At 34.8% G+C, this 24,686-nt stretch overlaps 1 protein-coding gene across 1 annotated transcript; it reads left to right on the top strand.

Moving 5' to 3' along the window:
- The first annotated feature begins 3,958 nt into the window (after window positions 1–3,958).
- LOC134535438 (uncharacterized) lies at window positions 3,959–22,759 on the top strand. Its single transcript, XM_063374541.1, has 2 exons — window positions 3,959–4,173; window positions 20,907–22,759. Exons 1-2 carry the CDS (start codon window positions 4,133–4,135, stop codon window positions 22,291–22,293), a joined length of 1,428 nt encoding a protein of 475 aa, XP_063230611.1. The 5' UTR covers window positions 3,959–4,132; the 3' UTR covers window positions 22,294–22,759.
- Window positions 22,760–24,686: the final 1,927 nt, after the last annotated feature.

The raw sequence follows: 24,686 nt of genomic DNA, 5'->3' as shown, positions 1-24,686 counted from the left end.
AGAATTCATGCGCCCCCCCCCCCCCCTCTTTTTTTGCACATACCACACCAATAAAGCGGGGGGTCCGGGGGCCCTCCCACGGAAAAATGGTGCTATTTAAGCATTTTCCATACCTACATGTAACAGTTTCTGTGCTATTGTAACTTCCATGCATGAACCCACTATGTCCATAAAGTAGTCCGTATAATCACTAGACTTGTTCATTAAATATGTTGAGACGTTATATTGTAAATCAGATTAGACACTCCTGGCATGCAAGTTAAAAAACATTTACCAGTTACCAGTTGTAGTAGGAATTACAATGCAAGCGATTTCGGTGCCCCCACAGCTTTGCGCCCGGGGCGTATGCCCCGCTTGGCACCCCCCCCCCCCCCCCCCCCCACTAGTTGCGGCCCTGAGTGGAATATATATTCTGGCTTTATAATTAATTTGGAATTATTAAACATTTACGAGCGCATGACAAATCTTTATCATTTATTTTAAAATTTTACTGATAGTATACTCGTTTAAAACATCCTTCTCTATCTTTAAGGATTTAAATTAAGCGGTTTTTGGATTGTGAATGAAAAAATACGAATGTTATCGAAGATGATGGACGATTTTTTTTTTTTTTTTTTTTTCCTAGCCTAAGTTAATTCTAAGTGTGTAGGGGAGGGTCCAGGTTAGGGGAGGACCTAAGTGTGTCTCAGGCCGAAGCCTATACACTCTACCATGCGGGTTTTTAACCATGCAGGACAAGGGCGCGTGCATCATGTGCTTATTGGGGTTTATTGGCCAGCCATGGCTGCGATTGGCGCCATGACTGACGCCCCATTGGTCGCCTAGCTTAAAAGCTAGCTAAGTGTGGCCCAGGTAAAACCTGCATAGACACAGGGAAAACCCTGGGCCGGTTCATGCGGGGATCAATTAACATGCATTAAGCAAGCAGGTAACTACTGGACAAGAGGAAGAAGGGTCCAGGTAAGAAGAGTTGGAGGGGCTGAAAAATCAACCTTGGTGGAGTTGGGAGCTTGGGCCTTGCGGCCCGCATTTAAGTTGGGAGCTCCTGGGTTATTATTAGCCAGGGGCGCAAGCGCCCCCAGGGGCGGGCGACTTCACGTCAGCCCAGCCACAGCTGCCCAGGCAGCCACAGTTAAGACAGAGTGGGCAGACGAGCCAGTAAACCGGCTCGAACTGCTGGCTCTCGGAGCGAAAGGCAGCCTGACGTTGCGCCATCTTCATCTTCCTTCTTCAGGTCAACAGCAGTACTTCTCAAGCCAGGGTGGGGGGAGGGACCCAACCTCGCCACCCAAAATCCCCGAGACGGTTGAAGGTCGCGCCGCTCGAGGCTACTGCTGCCACACCTACAGCAGCCCCAGCTGGAGGTTCCTGATGTCTTCCTTCAGAGTTCCGATGCATTTCAATTCCGTTGCGCGCGCAGCAGTTCACAGCTCCGCAAGTTCCAGCCCGCAGTTCGTCTACACTTCGCATTTTTTCAGCACCTCGAGCTCCCCTGCGGGCCTTCGCCGACGAAGCTGCTCCCTGCCACGCGCCGAGCTGCATTCAGGCTACCTTTCACACCGACAGCCGTAATAGCGACTCCACAGGCCGGCCATTGGTCCGCGGACTGCTATTGGTTATTCACAGCAAAAAAAATGATGGACGAGGTCTCGATCATAGTCAACGAGCAGCAGACACGCCCGAACATGGCCGAATCTTTCCGATTGGTAAGCCCAATGAGTAAGCCACCTAATCGTAGTCCCATAAATACATTGCACCCGTAATCCCTATTTCCATGTACTCACACTATTAAAAAGTTCGGATTTTTTCAACCTTATAACTATTATATAAAGATTTCCTGAAACAAATTTTGATTCAACCAATCTTTGCTGCAGGGTGGAACAGAGGTTAAATAAATAAAAAATAAAAAAATTATAACTCCCTTAGTAAGCACACCTGTTGAATTATTTGTAAATCCTATAATTATTATCTAAAACTATTGACTGAAAGAATTTTTGTTTGAATACCATTCCTGCAAGGGGATGAAATAAACAAGCGTAAAAATATAAAATAAAAAATAATTTTCGTACCATGTACGCTATTAAACCCGTTATTTTTTTATTGTGATACTTAAAAATATCATCCACAACCTTCGTTTGAAATAATATTTTATACATCCAACATTAACTGCTAGGAGTGAAAAAATTCAGGAGTCGGAAAATATAAAGCTTCCGTACCGTGAATACTATCTAATCCGTTATTGGTTTTACACTTTCTAAATAGTGGCTAAAATGTTTTACTTAAGTATATTTTAATGTAACCAACCACTGCTGCAAGGGGTGGTCATAACAAGGGTTGAAAGACAAAAAATATATCGTAACATTTTTAGCAGGTATACTCATAAATCCGTTATGATTTATTGTAAAATTTCCAAGCATTATTTAAAATTTTTGGCTGAATCAACTTTTGCCAAACAAACTGTTAGGTACTTACCGTAAAATCAGGGGTTGAAATAAAAAAAATTCAAAAATTGTTTCCATCAAATTTGTTCAAATTTATTTTAAACCATCATAATGTTATCTTAATCTAAAGTAGTTTTTTATACGACATAGGCTTATTACTGCAACTGATGAAAATTACTATGAAAATTCGTTATAATTTAATGCTGGATGCAGTGGCGTAACCAGAAGGGGGGGGGGGTTAGGGGATCTACCCCCCCTCCCCCCTTAACAACAATTATTTTTTCGTAACTGAAAGCAGGTTAGCTGAAAGCCCGGGTGTCTTACTGTTATCACCGGCGTTGACTGGGCTTCCAAAAGTGAATTGATCGCTGTGTGTGTATAGAATTGAGACAACGACATGGTGTCATGTAACTCTTCAAGCTAAAGCTAATTGTTTCCAGGAATAGATCATTTATGCCGAAACCCAACCCTTGTTATTCCTTTTTTTGTATTGTCGAGCTTCGAGCATGATTAATGATTTTGAGTGAACGTAAAAACAAGGCACTTGGATTGATAAAAATATCTTTAATTTAATTTCTTACTTCATCACTCAAACAATTTTTTTATTAAAAAATTAATAATATTTTTCCCATTACAATATTTAAAGTTAAGTATGTACCGAAAACTGCTAAAATAGCACTATTTTACACCTTAAAATCAAATTTTTTTTCCGGGGGTGGACCCCCGAATCCACTACTTTATTAAGGGGGGGGGGCATGCTTCCCCCCCCCCCCCCCCCATTCACTAGTCCTGGCTACGTCACTGGCTGGATGCATTGAGTTCAAAGCATTCGAAACATTTTCGCTATCATGTACATTAAGTTCTAAATGTTCCAGAAGTTTATAGAAGTTTTCAAAACATTTCGAGAAGAAATAGATAGGTACTTTGAAATTTACTTACGCATGTAGGCTGTGCCGAAAGCCCGAAAAGGGATTCTTTAAAGTTTGTATGCACGCAACGAATATTATTTTGCAGTAATAAATTTATATTTTACTGCCATAGCTTGATATATAAAACACTGGGTTCGGTTAGGTTATTAACATTTTGTTAAATGAACTGGATTATATAAATAGGAAAAATATTTACCGTTTTTCGCTAAAATGAATAATTTCGTATATTTATCACGCTTGGCATTATTTTAATTTTAATGAATCCTAATTTAAATTTCGTGTCTAATTTTCGTATTATAACTTTCTTTGCAACATGAGAACACATGAATATGAATCTGCTCGTTACCGAGTTCAGATGTTTACACATCGCTGGCGAGAATTGAAAGACGCGCTCGCATTTTTTTTCTTTTAAAATTTTATTGTTAATTCGGTGATTCATATTTTAAGTTCGTTTATAAGAGCCAATAAGTACTCCAAAATTGCCAAAATATTATAAAACAATAACAAGTAGCAATCTAGTACATTTTCTTTAGAACTAGTATCTTTATCTTGCCCAAGTTGGTACGACATATGGGACTTGAGACGCTAATGTTGTGTTGGTAATTGTTACTTGGAAATTTAGTGATAAGAATAACGAAGTTTTGGAAATTAATATCAAATACTGTAGAATATTGTACAATATTTGTTAATATACGGAATGTAGCCGACGTACAAAATACTACAAGCAAATATATAAGCTGTTAATTTTGTGAGGACTAAGTAATGACATGGTTGAAAATTTATAATCTGGTGTTACAGTTCAGGTTAGTGTTCTTCGTAGATAATTTTGGACGTGAAAACTTCAATTTCGATTAAGTTCTTATATAATTAAAATATTTAAATTGTTACATACATTCTTATAGCGATATGTAAACAGTACACACACACACAAGCATAGGCGTTTCTCAACAATAAACTCAATCGTTCTGAAGTACTGTGAGTCCTAAGTTACTTTTTTTTTTTTTTTAGCTGGTTTATGTTTAAATAGAGAACAAAACCCAAACGTGAGGAAGTTTGCTGCTCTAAGTGGCAAAATTTCTAATTATTTCACCAGGAGTTTCATCTGTCGTGTAATTTTTTTTACAGTGGTACTTTTCCCATCTAAAAAAATGCGAAAATTTTATTTTTGAGCATTACTGATGCTTGTTTAGCTTACGGATGGGGAACTTTTTAAATTTCAACTAGATTATTAACACTCAATAGTGCAGAAGGCACTGAAGTTCATAGAAATTGTGTGTGTGGGAAAGGGGGGGGGGGGGGGTGGAGAAACTTATAAAACAAGAAAATATTGAAGTAACTTAAATATCTGAAAGATTCAAGCGATAGTGATTTCACTACTTCTCTTTTTCTATAATCCACTGGGATTTTTTTAAAAAAATGTTTAATACAATTCATATGTTATCGTGATTTTACATTTTTTAAATGTCACTGCTCACTGACCTAACATAACTAATGATTCACACAGTTTTATAGCATTTTAAATGTTGTTAAGTAACTAACCATTCATATAGTTTTGCAATAGTTAAATGTAATTAACCTTACTAACTATTCACTCTTTTTTTACTGTATTTTAAATTTTGCTAATATATCTAACCGAACCAACCAATAATTTTATTTGCTATCACCAAGACATTCAAAAACCAACCCTGGGTAAAAAAAAATAATTTTTGTGAGTTAATACCTGTAGGTACAATAATTTTACTTATTATTGATGTACCTATATTACCTTACCTAACCAAATACCTACCATTCGGAAAATAGCAACATAACCAATGAAAAAATAAAAAGTTCATTAGAAATAGGTACATGATGAATATAAAACTTAAATATTCCACACACTATATGATAATATTAAAATATATTAGCAATATAATACATATTTCTGCATTTATTGCAAGGAAAAATCATCATAAAAAGCACTTCAGTGTGTACCATGAATTGTACCGTGGAAAGATGAGAAGAATTAAAAATTAACTACAAGGCATTCTGCAATACACAAATATTTGAAGTGAAGGTGATTATTCAGTAAATGAACAAAATGTCGAGATTTAAAACTGGTAATAATATTAACTTAACCCTAGAAAGCTAAACTGATCAAAAGCTACATTAAAGCTAAACTATCGTAAAATCTACGAATCGTAAAAAAAATTGCAACAAAAAACTTTTGAATACAAGTACAGACTTTATTTAAAACATTGTGTTAAAATACATCATTCAAAACATATTTCTGTCAGATTTGCAATTTTACAAGTCCTCAACACAGTTGACACAACACTTTCCACGATGCTCTGCGCAGATTGGTTTCCTGCAGTAGCAGCAGTAGATCGACGTCATCCTCCTCTTGACGGATGGGCAAATTCCGCAAATTGTTCGTGGAAGGTTTTGAGGGAGGTCATGGGCCCTTCCTGGAACTGGAATTTTCAGGATATCTGCAATTGATTGCTGGAGTTTGCGGGTCAAAGTTGGGTACTGTAATCGCTGTTGAAGCCATGGCTCTATAAGGCTGTGGTGGATTTGCATAGCAAATTTTCTTCTTGATACTGGTTTCTGACCTCTTTTAATAACATTAGTAACGTAAACAACATATGCATTTACTAGGATAATGTTCATCATGCCATAGAACACGCACAAAGGCCATCGTCTGGTCTTGCGGCTACAGGACATTTGATGATACATCTGGTCCAAGGAGTCAACTGCTCCTTTAGTGGCATTGTAGGTCTCGATGATTTGAGGTTTTTTGGAGACTATCGATGACGCTTTTCGTGGCAAGTAGATAGTAACAAAACAGTTTTGGAATTTTTTTACTTTGTAAGAAACCATGGTTTTTGGGCCATCGAAACAAAACATACTTGTCCCTATAGCTCTGCCCTTAGGGTCTTTCATTTCAGGTGGAATTTCTCGTTTGTCTCTTCTTAGTGTACCTACAAGCGTAAGTTTGTATGGGTTTCCTAAAAGTGAGGTTGCTAGTGGAACAGATGTGAACCAGTTGTCAACTGTTATGTTGCGATTGGATCCATGACAAGTTGTTGACAGCCTTTTCACAAAAAACTCGGCTTGAGGCAAACCTTCTGTGTCTAAAGTTTTACCTGTGTAAGGAAGGGCATTAACCATATATTTTGTGGCAGTATCACACATAACAACTATCTTCAGCCCATATTTATCTGGTTTGTTCGGAATGTACATTCTGAAACTACATCGCCCACGAAATGCAAGTAACTGTTCGTCAATAGTCAAGAAAGAACTAGACTTGTAAGAACTTCGACATGCAGCAACAAATAAGTCCCAAACTTTCCTCACAGGAGCAAAACTCAGTTTTTATCCTATCGGCTCGAGTTGCAGAATCATCAAACCGCAAGCACTCTAACAAAAAATCAAATCGGTCACAGCTCATGGTTGCATGGTATCTCTCTCCACTGATTTCTGTGTTGAACATCTCGTTTGATGGTAAATTATTGTCCTTTTGGGCTGCCGAAAGAATTAGTAACCCAAATAGAGCATTGAACTCACTATCGTTCATTGCTCCAACAGTTTTAGTTTGTGCAGTATAGTTAGCACTCTTTTCCTGAATTTTCATGTTTGTGGAATAAACAATTTGATTTTTAGTTTCATCAGTGAAAAAAAGCCTGAAAACTTCCACAGGTATTAGTTTATCTTTAGCAATACCAATGCATCTGGGTGAAATATGAATGACATTCCTCGCTACAGAGGCTCTATTGTAACAGCTGTTGGCTTGTTAGTCCAACGGTGTCCATTTTTACCCCTCAGGCTAGTTTTATTGAAAACCACTAAATGTGGATCACCTGTAGGTCCGGGTGTAGCATCAGCATGTTGTGGGGTAGTTGTGCCACTGGTGGATGGTTGTGATGCTGTAGAATCTCTTGAAGATTGCAGGGTAGTTGTGCCACTAGTGGATGGTTGCGATGATGCATCATGCCCTGAAGGTTTCGGGGTAGATTCACTACCAGAAGCTGTTTGTGTTGCTGCAAGTCGGTGAGACACAATGGGATTTACTTGACAAGTCTTTTTTTTTCTCACTGGTGGTGACAGTTCTTCTTCTTCCGAACTTGACAGATCTTGCTCTGAATCAGGGCGGTAATGTGGGTCTGCATCGGAATCATCTGTACTTACAACGTCATCATATTCCACATGATCAACTTCATTATCTAAACCAGGAGCGCAGTCAGAGTCATCACTATCATTATCTTGAAGATATTTAAAAATGTCTTTGTCAGTGCACTTTTTATTCATTTTTATAACATAGTTATTACTAACGCCCGTAATTAGAACACAGTATTATCACTTTTCAGTCGATAATAAACCACTAAAAGTAAAATGAGTAAATTATAAAATCCAAACGTAAAAGCTAAACTATCATAATGTACGAGTGATTGTCAGCCGCACTGAACTGACAACAGGCAGCGAAGCGAGACGAACGCTAACTAATGAGGTCGGCCAAGTGAGGCACGGAATTGGACGGACGAGTCCATTTACGCCGATTAAGGGGTGCAAGGTACATGAAAACAAAACATGCTCGTGAAATCTACGATAGTTTAGCTTTCTAGGGTTAATAAACCCATGATAATGATTATATAACTATCACCATCTATTTCATAATTTTCAATCATATAATTTGATACTTCTAACCAATCTGTACCATTCCCATGACACAAAAGATTGTAACGATTCGTTACTTACACAAATAATAAGATTTAAAGCGTCAATTTTCGTTGTTTTATTTTTTCAACTAGAATTCATAGACAAATTGAACCCAATGTTTCATTCACTCGTTTCACACGTACATCTGCCCGTCGAAAAATGCTTGCAGTTCGCGCGATGAGAATTAACAAAAAAATAGCATAGATGAAGTTCTTCAGTAATGTTTTACTGCAAGTACACGAAGATGGTGCGACCTCGAACAGGGCCGCACCCAACGAAAAACAGCGAGCCGCCGAAACGCGGCCTCGCCTGGCAGCGATCGACAGACGACTGGTGAAGTCCTGCCACACTCTTCTCCACGCAGGGAGTAGACGTCACATGACCTCACCGACCAATCACACGCACGCTTCTTTCACGCTTACAGATACAAGCCAATCACAGAACAAGTTACAATACATGAAAAAACTTTGTACATACAGAACTCTGGGCTTCCCCTGATCTATCTCTTTTCAATTTCACATCGAAATCGGGGACTTCCATTCTCGTTCTCTCTCCCACACCGTGAGAGAGCAGTTATCACACAGTTCCCACGCAGTGGGGAAATTACCGTCTTTATCTCGGTTGGCGGGGAAGCACTGTTTCTTTCTCACTTTCACTTACAGGCCTCTTATGCCTCTCTTTCTATCCATCACCCCAGCCCAGACACAGTCCCGTGATATATAATTATATTGCAACACGTTTATTAAAATTAAGAACAATAATCATAATACGAATTACTTTACAAAATTAAACTTATTGAGAAAAACCTGAAAAAGTAGGCCTAAACAGGTAAAATTCTAGTACAGCGACTTCTTTGTGAATAATTACATAAAAAATAGTACTGATTGAAAATGTCTAATAAAATAATAAATACCTTCTTAAAAACATAGCAAGTGAAAATAACATATATGAGTATCCATAACGTCTGATAATACTGTCTCATAACATACACACCAATCTAAAAACATTGACTTATTTATATTTACCTATACCAAAAGAAGTTTAAAAGAAAATTATTTAATTAGGAGGGCAGGGTTCTGCAATGCTACAAGATAATAAAATAAACCCTATGTACAATTTTAAACATAGTACTAATGTTAAACTATAATAAACAATCTATTCCAAAATAACATCTTTCTCGTGACTTCTTGAAATTATCAAACATAATTACTACTACAGTACTCAAAAATATAATTTCCTAAAATTATTTTTCTTTCTAATTCAAGAGAGACTATTATTTTTAAGGTACTTCATTTGTGTGTATGGTGTGTTTAGGAATCTCATTTTTACAATATGTTATTTAATCTGACTAAATTCAAATGTTTCACTTAATCATTTACTGCCTCTGAGAAAATATAAACTTTACCTATATGTAATAAATTTCGTCTTCAAACGTAGGAAAATACATGTTATAAAGAACATTTTAAGTAACCCAAAACTTGAAAAATTCATATAAAATTTTAATTTACCATTTGCCAAAAATAAAGTAATTCTTGTATATCATCTAACAAAAATTGTCTGTCCTAGCTGGCCCTAGCATTTTCAGATTAAAAAGGCAGTGAAGATAAGGCAGATATTGTGGACAGCATTCTCAGCTAGTGGCTATCAGTAGGTGAGAAAAGGCACACATTCAGTATCAGAAAATGGAATAGGCCCTATGGCAAAAGTTTCTATATTTTGGTATTTTAGAATTATCCTGTAGTTTCCCCATCCCCTCCCTTTCCTAGTTTTTTCCCCCTCCTATTTCCAATTCACAAAAAGCGGGGGGAAAGAACACTTTTATTGCAGCTGCTAGGGGCCATTCGTTGACCAGAAAACAAAACCCTAGTAATCATATGTCTGACTAGGATCTCTTGAGTCATCCAGTGAGGTCATGTTCCGGCGAGAGTGGCCATCCTCAAGATGATAACTGCATACTGGGTCACCTGTCGTTAAACAGGTTTTTTTTATCTGGCCCTTCTTCAGCATGTAAAGTCCAACATTGCTATCACATCATCCTGATTATGGGTGCTAAAGAAGTAAGAACACCTCAGGAGCCATTACAAACCAGCCTGTGGTACTCCCCAAACACCATCAGCAGGCTGTTCCTGTAGGGTCAATCCATATCAAGTATCCCAGCACAAGTTGCTTGACCATTTTAGAAAAAAATAATTTTTTGTGTGTGGCCTCACTAGCATATAATAAGTTCAAAACCACATAAATATAATTTTATCATGCTTGGTTTATTAATGGTTGCTAGAATTACTTGATCGGGTGCGGCAGTTTTCACGTTTGCAAGAATTTGGGGGAACTCCAATATATTTTTATTGGCTGCTTCCGGAATTATGAATTAAATATACGAAAATGGGGTACAAATATAGTCAAAATTTGGGTCAAAAATACGAGATTCAGTGGTGTGTAGTGAAAGGAAGACTTCAAGTCTCAGAGTTGAAATTCACACAGGGAATTCCTTTCTACCAGTTGTCTTTGTATACCAAAAATGAAACCTGAGAAATATTTTTTTTAGTTTCTATGAGCTCGTCAACTTCCCACTTTTTGCATTTTTTACAAATTTTACACCTAAATGTCTCTGGTGGGCAAACTGATAAAAATTTGGGATTATGCCAGAATGAAGCTCTATATGATAGTAAACTCCTGTAAAAATTTGGACTTTGAGACTGCACTGTGAATGCAGAAAAAAAAATTTAATGTGTGGAATTTTGCCTTTATACTCTAGGGTTATGTTACTTACCTACCCATTAAAAAAACATCAATTGTATCAACCAATTTCATATAAATAATTAAAATTCATATTATCATCACATTTAGAATATTACAATACGTATTATAATGCACTATTAATCTGTACTACAAGGAGCACTGCACATTAATTAGTATTTGTGTTATCTTTGGATATTTTGTCTTATTTATGTTGTTTACTTATCAGTATGGAGGGTATCTGTTCAATAGGAAGTTTTACTTCAGAAGAATGTCACAAAAATGTTTATGGTAATGTGCCTATGAAAATGAAATTGATAAGTGAGTTCAGTGAGGAAGATAAAAATCTGTTGCAGTTGAGAGTGAATAAGGCTATTTTGACAGTTTGTAAATATCATGAAATAATGTTTCTATGCAAGTATTATCATATTTTCGGTGGTGTTTGTTGTGACCCGATGCAAGTTCACAAGAAGGTGATATCAAAAGGACTCAGTGAAAATAAGTTGAAGCATACTTTTCAAGATGTAAGTTTGAGGTTATGTCTTGTGCCTGGAAAATCTCTTTGCCCAACATGCTACAGTAAGATATTTGTTACCAAAGAAAATGCAAATGATGAGGAAGAGGTTGATGAATTTGTTAACATCATAGAAGTTGCAGAGAAACTAGACTCTGCTTTTAATATTTTGGAACTTTTGCCAAGTACTTCTAAGATCAGAAAACTCTGTTCTAACAAAAGAAATCTAGCAATCAGTTCAAAAGCACAGAGTATCAGAAGAAGTAAAGAAGAAGTTGAGATTGTGTTTTGTAGAAAATGATTCAGTTATTCAAGATAAGGACAGTTGTCGAGTATCTTCATCAGAATATAATGAGTTAATCAATAAATTGAGAGCTAAAACTCTTACAGCTAACAAAGAAGACACAGTAAGAATCATCAGTCTTCTCCCTACCTCTTGGTCTTGCGAGAAAATAATGAACGAATTTCAAGTTACAGAGAGTGTAGTGAAAACAACAAGGAAGCTAGTTAAAGAACAAGGAATTTTACCTCACCTAGGAAAAAAAAAATGGTGCTGGAATTATTGATGACATTGCAAAAGAAGTGGAAAGGTTTTATGAAGATGATGAGAATAGTCGTATATGTTCTGGAAAAAAAGACTTTGTAGCTGTGAAAATTAATGGAGAAAAAGTTCACAAACAAAAAAGACTCATTTTGAACAACCTAAATGAACTGTATCTACAGTTTAAGAATGAATATCCAGCATTCAAGATAGGTAGGTCTAAATTTTGTGAGCTGAGACCAAAGTGGTGCATTTTAGCAGGTTCGTCAGGTACACACACAGTATGTGTGTGTCTTTATCATCAGAATGCTAAACTAATGATTGATGGAGCCCGGCTGAATGTAGACTACAAATAATTGCTCAATATGATAGTGTGTGATTCCAACAACTACTCGTGTATGATGGGTGAATGCCAGCAATGCCCAGGAAAAGAAGTTTTCCTAGAGTTGTTTGCTGAGCTTGAAGAAAGTGATTCTTTGCCTGACAATATTGTCTACAAACAGTGGGTTACTGTTGATAGAGCAGAAATGGTCACAACTGTGAAGCCAAGACATGAATTCATGGAAGATCTGGCAGGAAAGTTAGTTTCTTTGAAAAAACATCATTATATTAGCAAAACTCAATCTCAGTTCTTGAAAGAAAGGAAGATGAATTTGACTGAATACGAGTGCCTGGTCCTAGCTGATTTTGCTGAAAATTACACATTTGTAATTCAAGATGAAATACAATCTGCTCATTGGGCAAAAAAACAGGCCACTCTACATCCATTTGTCTATTACTACATGAACGGTGAAAATATTCAACAATAAATTGTGTTTGCATTATCAGTGACAGTTTGGATCATAACACATCTGGCATTTCACACATTTCAAGTTTATCTTTTGAAACATATTACTGAAACTAATCCTGCAATCAAAAAAATTCTGTATTTTTCTGATGGGGCTTCCAGCCAATACAAGAACAGAAAGAATTTAATTAATGTCTGCAATCATAAAAAAGATTTTGACCTGCAATGTGAATGGAACTTTTTTGGTTCTTCACACGGTAAGAATGCCTGTGATGGAGTTGGTGGCACTACAAAACGACAAGTTTCACGAGCAAGTCTTCAAAGAACAGCAAATAACCAGATACTTACTCCTCAAGAAATGTTTCAGTACTGCAGCACTCAAATAACTGGTATTTCTTACATATATGTGTCAAGCACAGAGATATACAATCATGCCACAATGCTGGAACAAAGATTTGAAAACTGCAAGCGAGTTACTGGAATAAGAAGCTACCATAGGTTTGTGCCTGTAAATGAGAGCACTGTAAGGTGTTATGTTACTTCAAATGCAGAAAATTTTGAAGACTTTCAAGTCAGCAAAACAATTCCCTTGAATGTGGACATAAGTGATATAGTTGCATGTATTTACGTTGGACATTGGTGGTTGGCTGACATCAGCAATGAAAATATGGATATCCATGTAAAATTTTACCATCCATCAGGACCCAGTACATCATTCAAGATACATGTTAATGATTCTACCTGGGTGCCATTTAACAGAATTCTGAGGAAACTTACACCACAGGAACTTACAACATCCACGGGATGTACACACAACATTTCTAACATTCTTTGTGCTGAAATTTCTGTGTTGCTTAACAGTCATGCTTGCTGATTTTTGGTTAAGTTTTAAACACTTAAGATTGTAAAGTACATGTATTGTAAATATGTGATATGATACATCGTGTATCTGTACGCATGCATGTTATAATAGTTTAATGTGCATAGTTGCCACATTTCAAACTTGTTTTTTATGCACTCACAGATAAATATCAAAGTAAAAATTTTTACAGCAGTTTACCCTCATATAGAGCTTCATTCTGGCACAACCACAAATTTTTATCAGTTTTCCCACCAGAGATATTTAGGTGTAAAATTTGTAAAAAATGCAAAAAGTGGGAAGTTGACGAGCTCATAGAAATGAAAGGAAATATTTCTCAGGTTTCATTTTTGGTATACAAAGACTACTGGTAGAAAGGAATTCCCTGTGTGAATTTCAACTCTGAGACTTGAAGTCTTCCTTTCACTACACACCACTGAATCTCGTATTTTTGACCCAAATTTTGACTATATTTGTACCCCATTTTCGTATATAAAAAAATAAAATAAATATATTTTACTAAATATGAAGTTACTTCAGAGCATGCTCAGTACAGTGCTATTTAATTCATAATTCCGGAAGCAGCCAATAAAAATTTATTGGAGTTCCCCCAAAGTCTTGCAAACGTCAAAACTGCAGCACCCAATCATGTAAATCTAGCCACCAATAATAAACCAATAATAAAAATATATTATTGTGGTTTTAAACTTATTATATGCTAGTGAGGCCACACACACAAAATTATTTTTTTCTAAAAAGGTCAAGCAACTTGAAAAATTAAAACTGGGACATTTGATATGGATTGACCCTGTACAGACATTCGGCAGTGAGCCTCACTTGCAGTATGAGATCGATACTACTTGGATGTGGTCGGCCAAAAGCTGTGAGCACTCATGATCCTCGCAAGGATATTAGCGCTCACGATACTCGCAAGTTGATCAACATAGTGCTGCGAGGGCTCATTACGTTTTCAAGTCGATCAGTACAGCGCTCTGAGCGCTCACGATGCTTGCAAGTTTATCAGCATAACACTTGAGTGCTCATGATGCTCGTAAGTCTGTCTGTCACTTGCAAATTGATCAGCATATCTTTCTGAGTGCTCATGATGCTTGCATCTCAATGCAGAGTGCCGTGAGCATTGCAGAGGACAGCAAGAAATTGGTAAATGTTTATTATGTTTCATATAAATGATCGTTATTGCCTGATTTGTGCCCAGTTATATTTGTTGGATGGTTCATTTTTGGGTCTTAAGATAATTTCTTGCGGTCTGTAACTGTAACTTTAAAGGCTAAAACTACATTCTTAGATAATTTCATAATGACAGTATTAACGTTGGAGATTGGTCACGAAAATATGCAATCACGACACCATGTTGCTGAACATTCCAAATCTCGGAGGTTTTTGCTGACTGCATCCATACATACGTGTAAGAATACTGCTTAGCTAATAAATACCACACGAGTAATCTCATGGTGAATTATACATCAGATTTTTATTTGATAGAATATTACATCACATGGTTGTACACACAGACGGAATCTCCAGATTATTGGGTTCCAAACCACTTGGGAACCGACTCCGTGTTCATAAATTTGAGTCATGCCCCGGTTTCTACAAAATGTCTGAATGTTTAGGAGCCTGACAAAATCTAGGAGCTAATGGTAAAAAAAAAAATTCTGTACACAGTAAAATTTTATGTATGAGGATTAACTGGGACCAAAGGCAATCCGGAGGATCGAAAATCTGGATAATTAGGGTAGTATGGGTAATAAGCAAAATAAAATCTTTAAATAAGCAAATTTACTGTTTATTATGATAAAAAACTAAATTTTGTACAAAATACCTGGTGTATTTTCCCTATATTATTTCCACATCATAATCTTAGCAAAAAATGTGTCCACTTCTGTTTTAAACTTGTTTGGTTTTTGAATGAAGCATGGTGATGCAAATGCTTTATCTTTACAACCTGTAGTGGTGTTGAACTGACCCTCCAAGTACGCCATTATATTTGTCAGCTGGTGCCCTGTATTAAACTCAACAAAAGAATTTTATTGCCATAATTCTACCGTCAATGCGGAATCTATACATTGAATCAAACTATAAATGTGAATATTTTGCGTACTTATCAGTTTTTATGTGAACGTTAAGTAAAATTACTACAAATCTGGATGAGCAAAGGCCGGATAAACAAGGTTTTATTATACTTACGTTTTCAAGTTGTATGGTTGTCTAGTTGTGAATGCAATGTTGCCAAGCATTTGGGGCGCAAAAGTGCTGCATGCGCAGTGAGTGGACCTGATTTGCGGACACTGACTACCAATCTATGCAAAGTACTTTATTTATCTATAAGCTCGTGTTGTGATGAAACATACACACACTAGTTTAAATACCGGAAAATTAACAGCGGTACCTCTTGGCGTTAGTCGACTGTACCTGTGAAGTTAGTAAGGTGCAATATTTACACATTAGTTTGCACTGCCTTTCAGGAGAGGCATTAAATCAATCTATCTTAAGTTCATGAAAATATCTGGAAATTACTAAAAATTAATGCAATGCCCCTTATAAAAATCAGTATAAGAATTTAAAAACCTGCATTGCCAAGAGATTTCAATTTCATCATATCTGAGTGTGAGAGGATGCATTTTGATATTAAGATAAATATATCAGTTTTGGTTTCAATCTTGTCACTGGCAAGAATCAAAAAAATAAAATAAAATTTTAAATAATAATACATTGTAATATTGTTCTTAATGCCAACAATAATGGTTGGTTTACATTTCATTAGTTTATTTGCTACTATAATAGCCTGAATAATTCATTTTTTTGATTTTTGTTTTATATCAATCAGTCATATATCATAAAATCACAAATATATTTCCAAACCTTAAGGGTAAAAAATGTTTTCCTATATATAATTTTAAAAAACAGCTAGTATTTTTCTAATGAATAACTAAAATTAATTTATAGCTGTACATCTATCAAAATCTGGTAAATAGTTGGATTTTGGGCTATGTATACTTTTGGTTCATAACTTTAAATATTAAGCCATAATAGCCTATTTTTGTTTATTTTAATTTTCAGCATAATTTTCATTGGTGCAACCAAGAAAGGGAGGGGACAATAATGTTAGTTCTCCCCCCCTACCCCCTAACACCATTCACCACTTGATGAACTGAAAAATGTCTGGTATTTAAAACATTGGCGTTTGCATAACTAACTGATTATCATAGTGTTTTAGAACTGTAAGACCATTGGTAATACGTATGTATAGGTAACAGTTATAACCTACATAACCATGTCAGAAAAAAATTTTATTGCAGATTTTTCAATTATGTAATTTAAATGATAGTAATTTTAACCTTGAATATGAAATTAGTTTTATCACTGAAAATTTATCACTTGAAATAGGTTATTGTCATTTTTTGTATAGTTTATTTATTTTGTATGTGTTTTAATAATTTTAGATCATCTAAAAACAATTTACTTATAACCATTATTATTAATTTATACATAGAGCCAAGATTTTATGGTGTTATAAAAAGGCAAATTTTGTCATATAAAATATTGAATTTCATATTCATTGTCATTTAAAATGAAAACACATGTAATAATGAGTTCTTAATAAAGCACAATTATATTATTCTTCAACAATTCTTGGCAAGACTTTTAAAATAGGCACATAAAACATGTACTACTGATGAGAGTACATAAATTATACAAAACACTGTAACTAAAACTTCAATATTTATCTGTAATGTTTCTGAGTTCACAAGAAAGTCTATATATATGAACATAGGTATAGCTAAACATATTTAAAAATATTTTTATGTCTAGAGCCAAGATTTTATGGTTTTGTTTTAGTTTTTATTTTCAAAGTATCAGCATTAATACATAAAATTACTCAAGTACCAAAACAAGAAATTGATGTTATTATAACTTCTAACTTTAAATAATGGCCTCAGCTATAAACTGCTGTTATTTAATTTACTTTCAAAAAGCCATACATATTAAATAAATTCTATATTTTGAATCTTGCTGCATGGCTGCATGTTATGTTTTGCCAGGCATTTCAGTGCTATTGAGTGTTTTCACTTCCATTTCAGTGTTTTGCGGTGTAGTGACTTTTTTTTTCATTCACTGTGTAAATTGGGCCATCTTTACAGCCTTAAATGCAATACATTTTTACTAACCTTCATCAATGTCTGTTTCCTTTGCGACAAAACAAAAATTTCTTTTGTACAAACTTACTATGGCAAATTAAAAACACTATTTACTGTTCTATTGTTTCAAGAAATATGTGTGTTTATTTGAATAAAAATATTCTTTAGCCTAGATAAAAATCTTCTCCCAACAACATGTAAATATAAAATACCACTACTGAACCAGAAAAATTATAAAAATTCTGATGCAGTGTATATAGTTTACATATTACCAACGCAAACATAATGATATCCAGCACCAATTTCAGTGTTTAATGGAGTTGGGAAATTTGACACCCTGGCTGAATCAATGGTATGGTACCTACTGCGAGAGTTTCTTAACATTTTGGAACTCGTATATAACTATGTACCTTGATATTTTTTCAAGGGCATGCAAAATTATTTATTAAATTTTAAAAGAATAAATAAACAATGTTTATTTTTGCAAAAAAAAAAAAAAAAAAACCATGAGTATTGAAAGTATTGAGGGTATTGATGAGAAAACATTGTTGAGTATTGAAAACATGGTATCTTCCCAACTCTACTATAGTTTACGTTTGCTGTGGTTGGTCATGAGATTCAAGTTTTGAATGTTATAGTATCAATTCCTGGCCCCCATCCTGAGTTTGGTTTTCCATGGTTTCATGAATTTACTTGTTTGGTTCCTTAACGTGACCCACGGCGGATTTATTTCTCAACATCGCTCTATTGTGTTGTGTTTCCCTCTCATGACCACACTGTCAAAAGATGTAAAGCTAAAATAAAATGATGGTAAAAAAAACTATCAACTTAATTTATCATAAATTCTTAGGCTAAGGAAATAAGGATTGACAAAAAAATTGGGATGCTAGCAATGGTGGATACAGAAGCTTTTTGAAATGAAGAGTGGACTCATATTTATACACTATTGTTTTTTTAGTTTTCCCCATGAAACATAAATTTATCCAGAGTGAGTTGCGATCCGAAGTTTAATTACCTTTTAAGAAAGAATTTCAATTTTTTTTTTTTTTTTTTTTTTAGAAAAGTGGTGCCTCTATACATATATTATTTTTATTATTTATTTTAATGTTATATGTACCTTTTGGGCCGACAGCATAGGCTGTATTCAGTTTTGGGTGCCATAAGAGAGAGAGGGGAGATATCCACCCACCCCACCCCTCAAATTTTTGACAATAATTTGCAAAATATCAGTGAAGACGGTATGTTATGTGTGAGAAGCCATGTTGCCGATGGCTACTACTGTATGGCCGTATGTCTGTGTGTTATTGTCAATAGTAAAGTAAGTTTTTTTTTAATACATGTGTTCTAATTTTATTTTTAATTTCCTGTATCCACCACTTGCTGTATGTGGTAATGACATGTTATATCCCTAATACATACCTAATACAACTTACAGAGTCAAAATTAATAGTGAAAAGACTTAAGTATAAAATACACCTATGAAACACTGATATTGTCTGGTTTTACCCAATAAGAAAAAAAAACACATTGACTGCAGTTTAAAGTAATATACTAGCTGGTTCATTTAATTTGGTTTTATATATTATTCTAAGGAACTTTGTAATGCAAGGGCTTTGTCAATCGTTTAAGTTATCATTTTATGAATCTATTACAAACAAAAGAAAATTAAATAAAAGTATTTTAAAACCTAGGTTTTGTATTTGAAATTTTAAGATCCATCACTGGGGAACAGTAGTTTGAAAACTGTTGAACTAAGTACATAGTAATAAAAATGGTTTTTGGGAATATGTATGCTAGGAGCAGCATAGTCACGTATATTAGATAGTTTGAGTAGTGTATTTGTGTACATGGGGTTTTAGTCATAACAAAGCATTTTGGTGTTTTAATTGAAGCCTTGATCCATAGTTTATCATATATTATGGAAAACTATTTTAACCATAAATTACTTGCAAGGAAGAAAATACAGTCTACATTATTGAAAATAAATATTTCAAGTGTCTAATGAATACGATAAAAACTTTCAGCGACCATAATTTGCTAAAATCTGGAAATTTAACATTTTTGTGCAATTAAACTAACTAACATAACTGTTATTTTTCGAACTATAGAAATAAGGATACTATATGAATCTCTGGCAATATAAGGATTTCATTTTCTTTGGATTCAAATCCTAAAATAACTATTGCGCAGAATATCAAAAGAACTCATGCGATGCGAGTTCAATTTGTCTTCACCGGATTTTAGGCACAAATATTAATGAGAAATGTGAAGACTGTTATTTCTAAGTGTCATTTAGGGATTTAGAGCAGATACACAAATTTACTGTAATTATATATGTATTTATAATGCCATACATTTACAGTGGAGTCCCACTAATCCGAAAATCTGTTTTATTTGAACAAGTTTTATTTTAAAATAAATGTGTAAAATAATTTTAAAAAATTGTATCTTAAAAAATCCTTTTGATGCTTGATCCAAAAATATTTTTGATGTCTTGACCCATTAATGAACATTTTTAGTGATGATGTGCTTGTAAATGTTTTAGGCTGTGTTATGTGACAACTAGATGCATATAGCTAGATGTCTATTTTTACTTCATGCTGTTGCAGTATGGTAATCCAAACAGGTCTTGGTCCCAATTAGTTCGGATCACTGGGACTCCACTGCTGTATAGAGATAGGTACCTACCTAGCAAAAAAAACTAAACTATCCCATAACCCCATACCCAAGATTGTAGTATCTGGTTTGTCTGGACAGGTAGTGCTTTCTGTTGAGGTTATAGGAAACTACATGTGTTTTTTTTTGTCATGCTTTAGCAGGAAAACTGAGGATCATGGTCTAATTTACATTCTGGTTGAATTGCTTATATCAGAAAAAAATAAATTTAACGAAAAATAAATCCTTGTGAGTTGGTCCTCTTTCACTTTAAAACAATGCCTGTTATAACTTTAATCAAATTTAAGTAGTAACTTTGTATCCTTTTAGAGGGTAAGACAGTGAAAGAAGCAGGGTTTCTGTTTACCTAGTGAAAAGGTTAGAAACCCAAAAATAACTAATTCACATTCTGTTGTTTATATTAAATATAGGTATGTATATTTTGAAGGTGATTAATCCAAATAAATAAAAAGACCTGTAGGTTTTCTGGGAACACGTTCTTGCACCATGTAATATATTTTGTTAAAACATATGAAAAAATACATTATGATTTACGAGCTATTATAACACATTCTTCCATTTTTCACAGGCTTATGATGGCTGTACCTCTGTTTTATTACACAAGCAGTGACAGCTTTGAGTGCATTTATCAGCTAGGACTGATATGGACCAGTTCCGGAGCTGCTGGTGAAGGTGTGTATTTAACTGAAATGCCACCAAGTTCTGGGAGGATGACAATAGCCGAACACTTGTACAAGGACCTCGAAGATAAGTATGCCATGGCAGAGGTGTGCCTGGAAACAGACTCTGCCACAGTACCCGCTGAGAAGTTAATAGCGCATCCCGAAGGACACATCTGGATGTCCAAGACTCAACTCGGCCTTTCTTCCTTTTCTGCTTTATACCGCTTTACTTCAGATGCACTTTGGACAATGACTGAAGTCAAGAGTTTCATCAAAAAACAACACCTGACTTTGAATCCATACAATAAATCACCTATTTCACAGTTGCAAGAGATGGTTGTACGATCTGGTATCCAGCCATACTACAAGGAAATATTTAATGGCACTAAGTTTGTGGCCGAGGTTTCCATAGCATCCGTGAGCGCAGTAGGTATGGGCAACACGAAACAAATAGCAAAGTCTGAAGCGGCAAAACAACTTTTGCGTAAACTGATTCTTAGAACATTTGAAAATGCAACAGAAACTAAGGATGTTTACTTGAATAAAGAAAATAACATATTAGTTGATTATAAAACAGATGAAAAAGAAACCTCTTTATGTAATGCAGTAGACAGCATGTCGATCAGTGGCAAAAAGCCGGAAATTTCCAGAAGCACAGATCAAGTATTGGCGAGTAGTGAAGAGCTTCTGAAGCGTGGATCCACGTCAGGGTTGTCTTTGAAAAGCAGCAGTAACAGTTCTAGCCCTGCTTCAGTTTTACAAAATCCTGTGGGAAAGCTACAAGAGTTTTGTGCAGGCAAGCGCTTGCCTTTGCCTGTTTACGAATTACTTCCACTCTCAGAAAACAGTGGCCTGAATAACATCACCACAGTAGTGAAAGTAGGTATAGTTGTTAGTGAAGGAATTGGCTGGACAAGTAAGCTGGCAAAGAAGGCGGCTGCAGTAGACATGCTACACAAGTTAAGCATGCTCAGTCGTGATGAGGTGTTAGGGAATGAGATTAGCTGTCCTAACGCACCGTTGTTAACGGACAGTACTATTGAAGTACAGGGTCAGTGTTCCGGCAGTCAGGTGCCTTCAAACCCTGTGGGAAGGCTACAAGAGTATTGTGTATCCAAGGGTTGGCCACTCCCCGTCTACAGTGATGTTAACGAAGACGGACCATCTCACGCAAAGTCATTTGTGGTTGGATGCTCCCTTATCAATTTTTATGAAAGTGGAACTGGTTCATCTAAGAAGGATGCCAAGCATAATGCTGCTTTGAAGATGTGGAGGACAGTTACGCAAAATTGAATTTCGCAGCAGCAATTACTTTTTTTTCCTGACTATGGACATTTGCATATGTAACTTGAAAGTACCTGAGAAAGGTTAATTATGTACTTGTTTTACTAAACCTAGTTTTTTTTAAAATACTTATTTTAGTATTTTTGAGCTGTGAGCATTGAGACTGAAATTGCTACAGAATTTTGCATTGTAATTAAATATAAGACGTAATATCTGACTGATATTTTTACTATTTTATGTTCCAGCATATTTACCTAGCATAGCTGTTAACTCTGTAAGTATTTTTGACGTAAAAATCTAATATTGGAAGTCAAGAAAATTGTAGAGAAGCATTATTATGTTTGAAACATATGTGTGTTGAAAGAAAAAATTGTAGAAAGAAAGTTGTTTTGTATGGTGGTGTAAGTATTAATTTGATATGTTTGGAAGAAAGAAAATAAAATAATATTTTTGGGACTTATTGTAGTATTATTGTAATTGTTTATTATTTATTTCTCAAAGAACCAATTAATTATTATTAGCATTAGCCTAGTAGCAATCAACCATTTTACATTAATGTAAGATGTATAATAATTTCTTAATACATGCAGAATTTTACATGAAAACTGAATTCTTATTTTGTATATAATGAACTGTTGTTCAGACAGTTTTCTGGTACAATATGACAGTCAATTGACAATATCAGTAAAAAGTGTTCCCACTCATGAGTCAATTTTATATTTTAATTTAACGCTAAATCTCCACGATATTGTTAGTCAGGAATAGGAATACTGCTATCGTTTTGTGAAATCTTTAAGCTGAAACACAAGATTGGTTAAACTTAGGCTTTATTTTGTCACATTTGAGAACCTGTAGCCACATCCCACATGTCTCTGTGTTAAGACACCACGTGATGCCGGCAGTACTATAGTCCAGCATTAAGTATTGAGAAACAAATCATTACCATAACTGTTTTGTTTACTTCCAGAAAGTAGGTACTATGATACATTTTTGTGCTACTTTGAAAAATTTGCAAGTTACTCGAATGGATGTTTTTATTGCTGTTTTCAGAGTTGATTTTTAAGAAATAATTCTAAATGGGGTAGGTAGAAGTTTTTAAGGTGAAAACATAAGATTGACTGCTCATATATTCTTCTAACAGTACTTTTGCAGGGACAGAAAATAGTTGTTCAACTGAAAGACTTTAAGGAAGAAATCACTGTATATACTTAAATAGCCACTGTGTGAATTTAGCTATTTAGAATTCATACAAAATTTATTTCTTGGTGATATTAAATTAAAATACCACTTTATTCCTTCATACAGATGTTAACACATTTGATCTTCAACTGAACAACAAATATTACAAACTCAATAGACAAGTATACATGAGGCATATTACACAACTTGTTTGGCAGTTTTACTACTATAACAAAATATAAACTTATTTCATTGCTACATTCAACATTTTTCATTGTGTAAACTGATTAAATTTGACTCCAGTTATGACTAGTGCTTTTACCTTATTTATTCAATATTTTTATTAATAATCACTTTGTACATTCTACTCAGAGGAATATCAGCTAATTAAAGCCAGTAAATACTGTAATTATTGCCCTCTGCCACATTGAGAACTTCTGTGAGATCAGTCATATTTTGGTTATCTATATATATATATATATATATATATATATATATATATATATATATATATATATATATATATATATATATATATATATATATATATATATATATATATATAAATGAATGTTTATTTGTTTGTCCATTATGCGTTCCTAATAAATTCATTCGGTTGCAATGAAACTATGCACACTTGATTTTGCAACACAAGAAAGATCACTGTGTAGGTGGAATTTTGATAGAGCCAATCCTTCAAGCAGAATTTAATTATTCTTGATATTTCGAATTTTCATTTTTAACGCATCGTTTATCCGATCTCTATGAAATTTTTTTCATTTGACATTTGAAACACAAGGAAGATCACTGTCTATGTGAGATAATGTACAATAGGTGGTACATGAGTCATATAGGATAATTACCAGTAAATATTTATGACAGTTCCTCTTTTCTATGGTCCGAACAATAATGATGGCGCACATGTTATATACATGGAGGTATTAGGTTATAGTGTGGTGTCTGTTCTGAAGTTGAAGTCAGCTGGTTAGCAATTGAATAGCAAAACAAATCTTAGTTGTATAAAGGCATATATATATATATATATGTGTGTGTGTGTGTGTGTGTGTGTTTTTTCCTGTAAGTGTTCCTATAACATTCAGCTGATTGCGATGAAGCGTTGGTGAGTTGGTATGCACATCCCTGCGAAGGTTTCTGAATTAGTGCAACCATTTTACAATAGGTGGATCGCGAATCGTTTTGTAATGAAATTGTACTGTATTTTG

The sequence above is a fragment of the Bacillus rossius genome, chromosome 1, assembly GCF_032445375.1.
Source record: "Bacillus rossius redtenbacheri isolate Brsri chromosome 1, Brsri_v3, whole genome shotgun sequence".
NCBI lineage: Eukaryota > Metazoa > Arthropoda > Insecta > Phasmatodea > Bacillidae > Bacillus > Bacillus rossius.
This window is presented reverse-complemented; position numbering and strand designations above follow the sequence as displayed.

What these genes read in the sequence shown, in the direction of transcription:
- LOC134535438 (XM_063374541.1), top strand. Translation starts at nt 4,133, where the DNA reads ATGACATGGTTGAAAATTTATAATCTGGTGTTACAGTTCAG. An exon ending in AATCTGGTGTTACAGTTCAG is followed by an intron (nt 4,174 to 20,906) that starts GTTAGTGTTCTT and finishes CATTTTTCACAG; the next exon opens with GCTTATGATGGCTGTACCTC.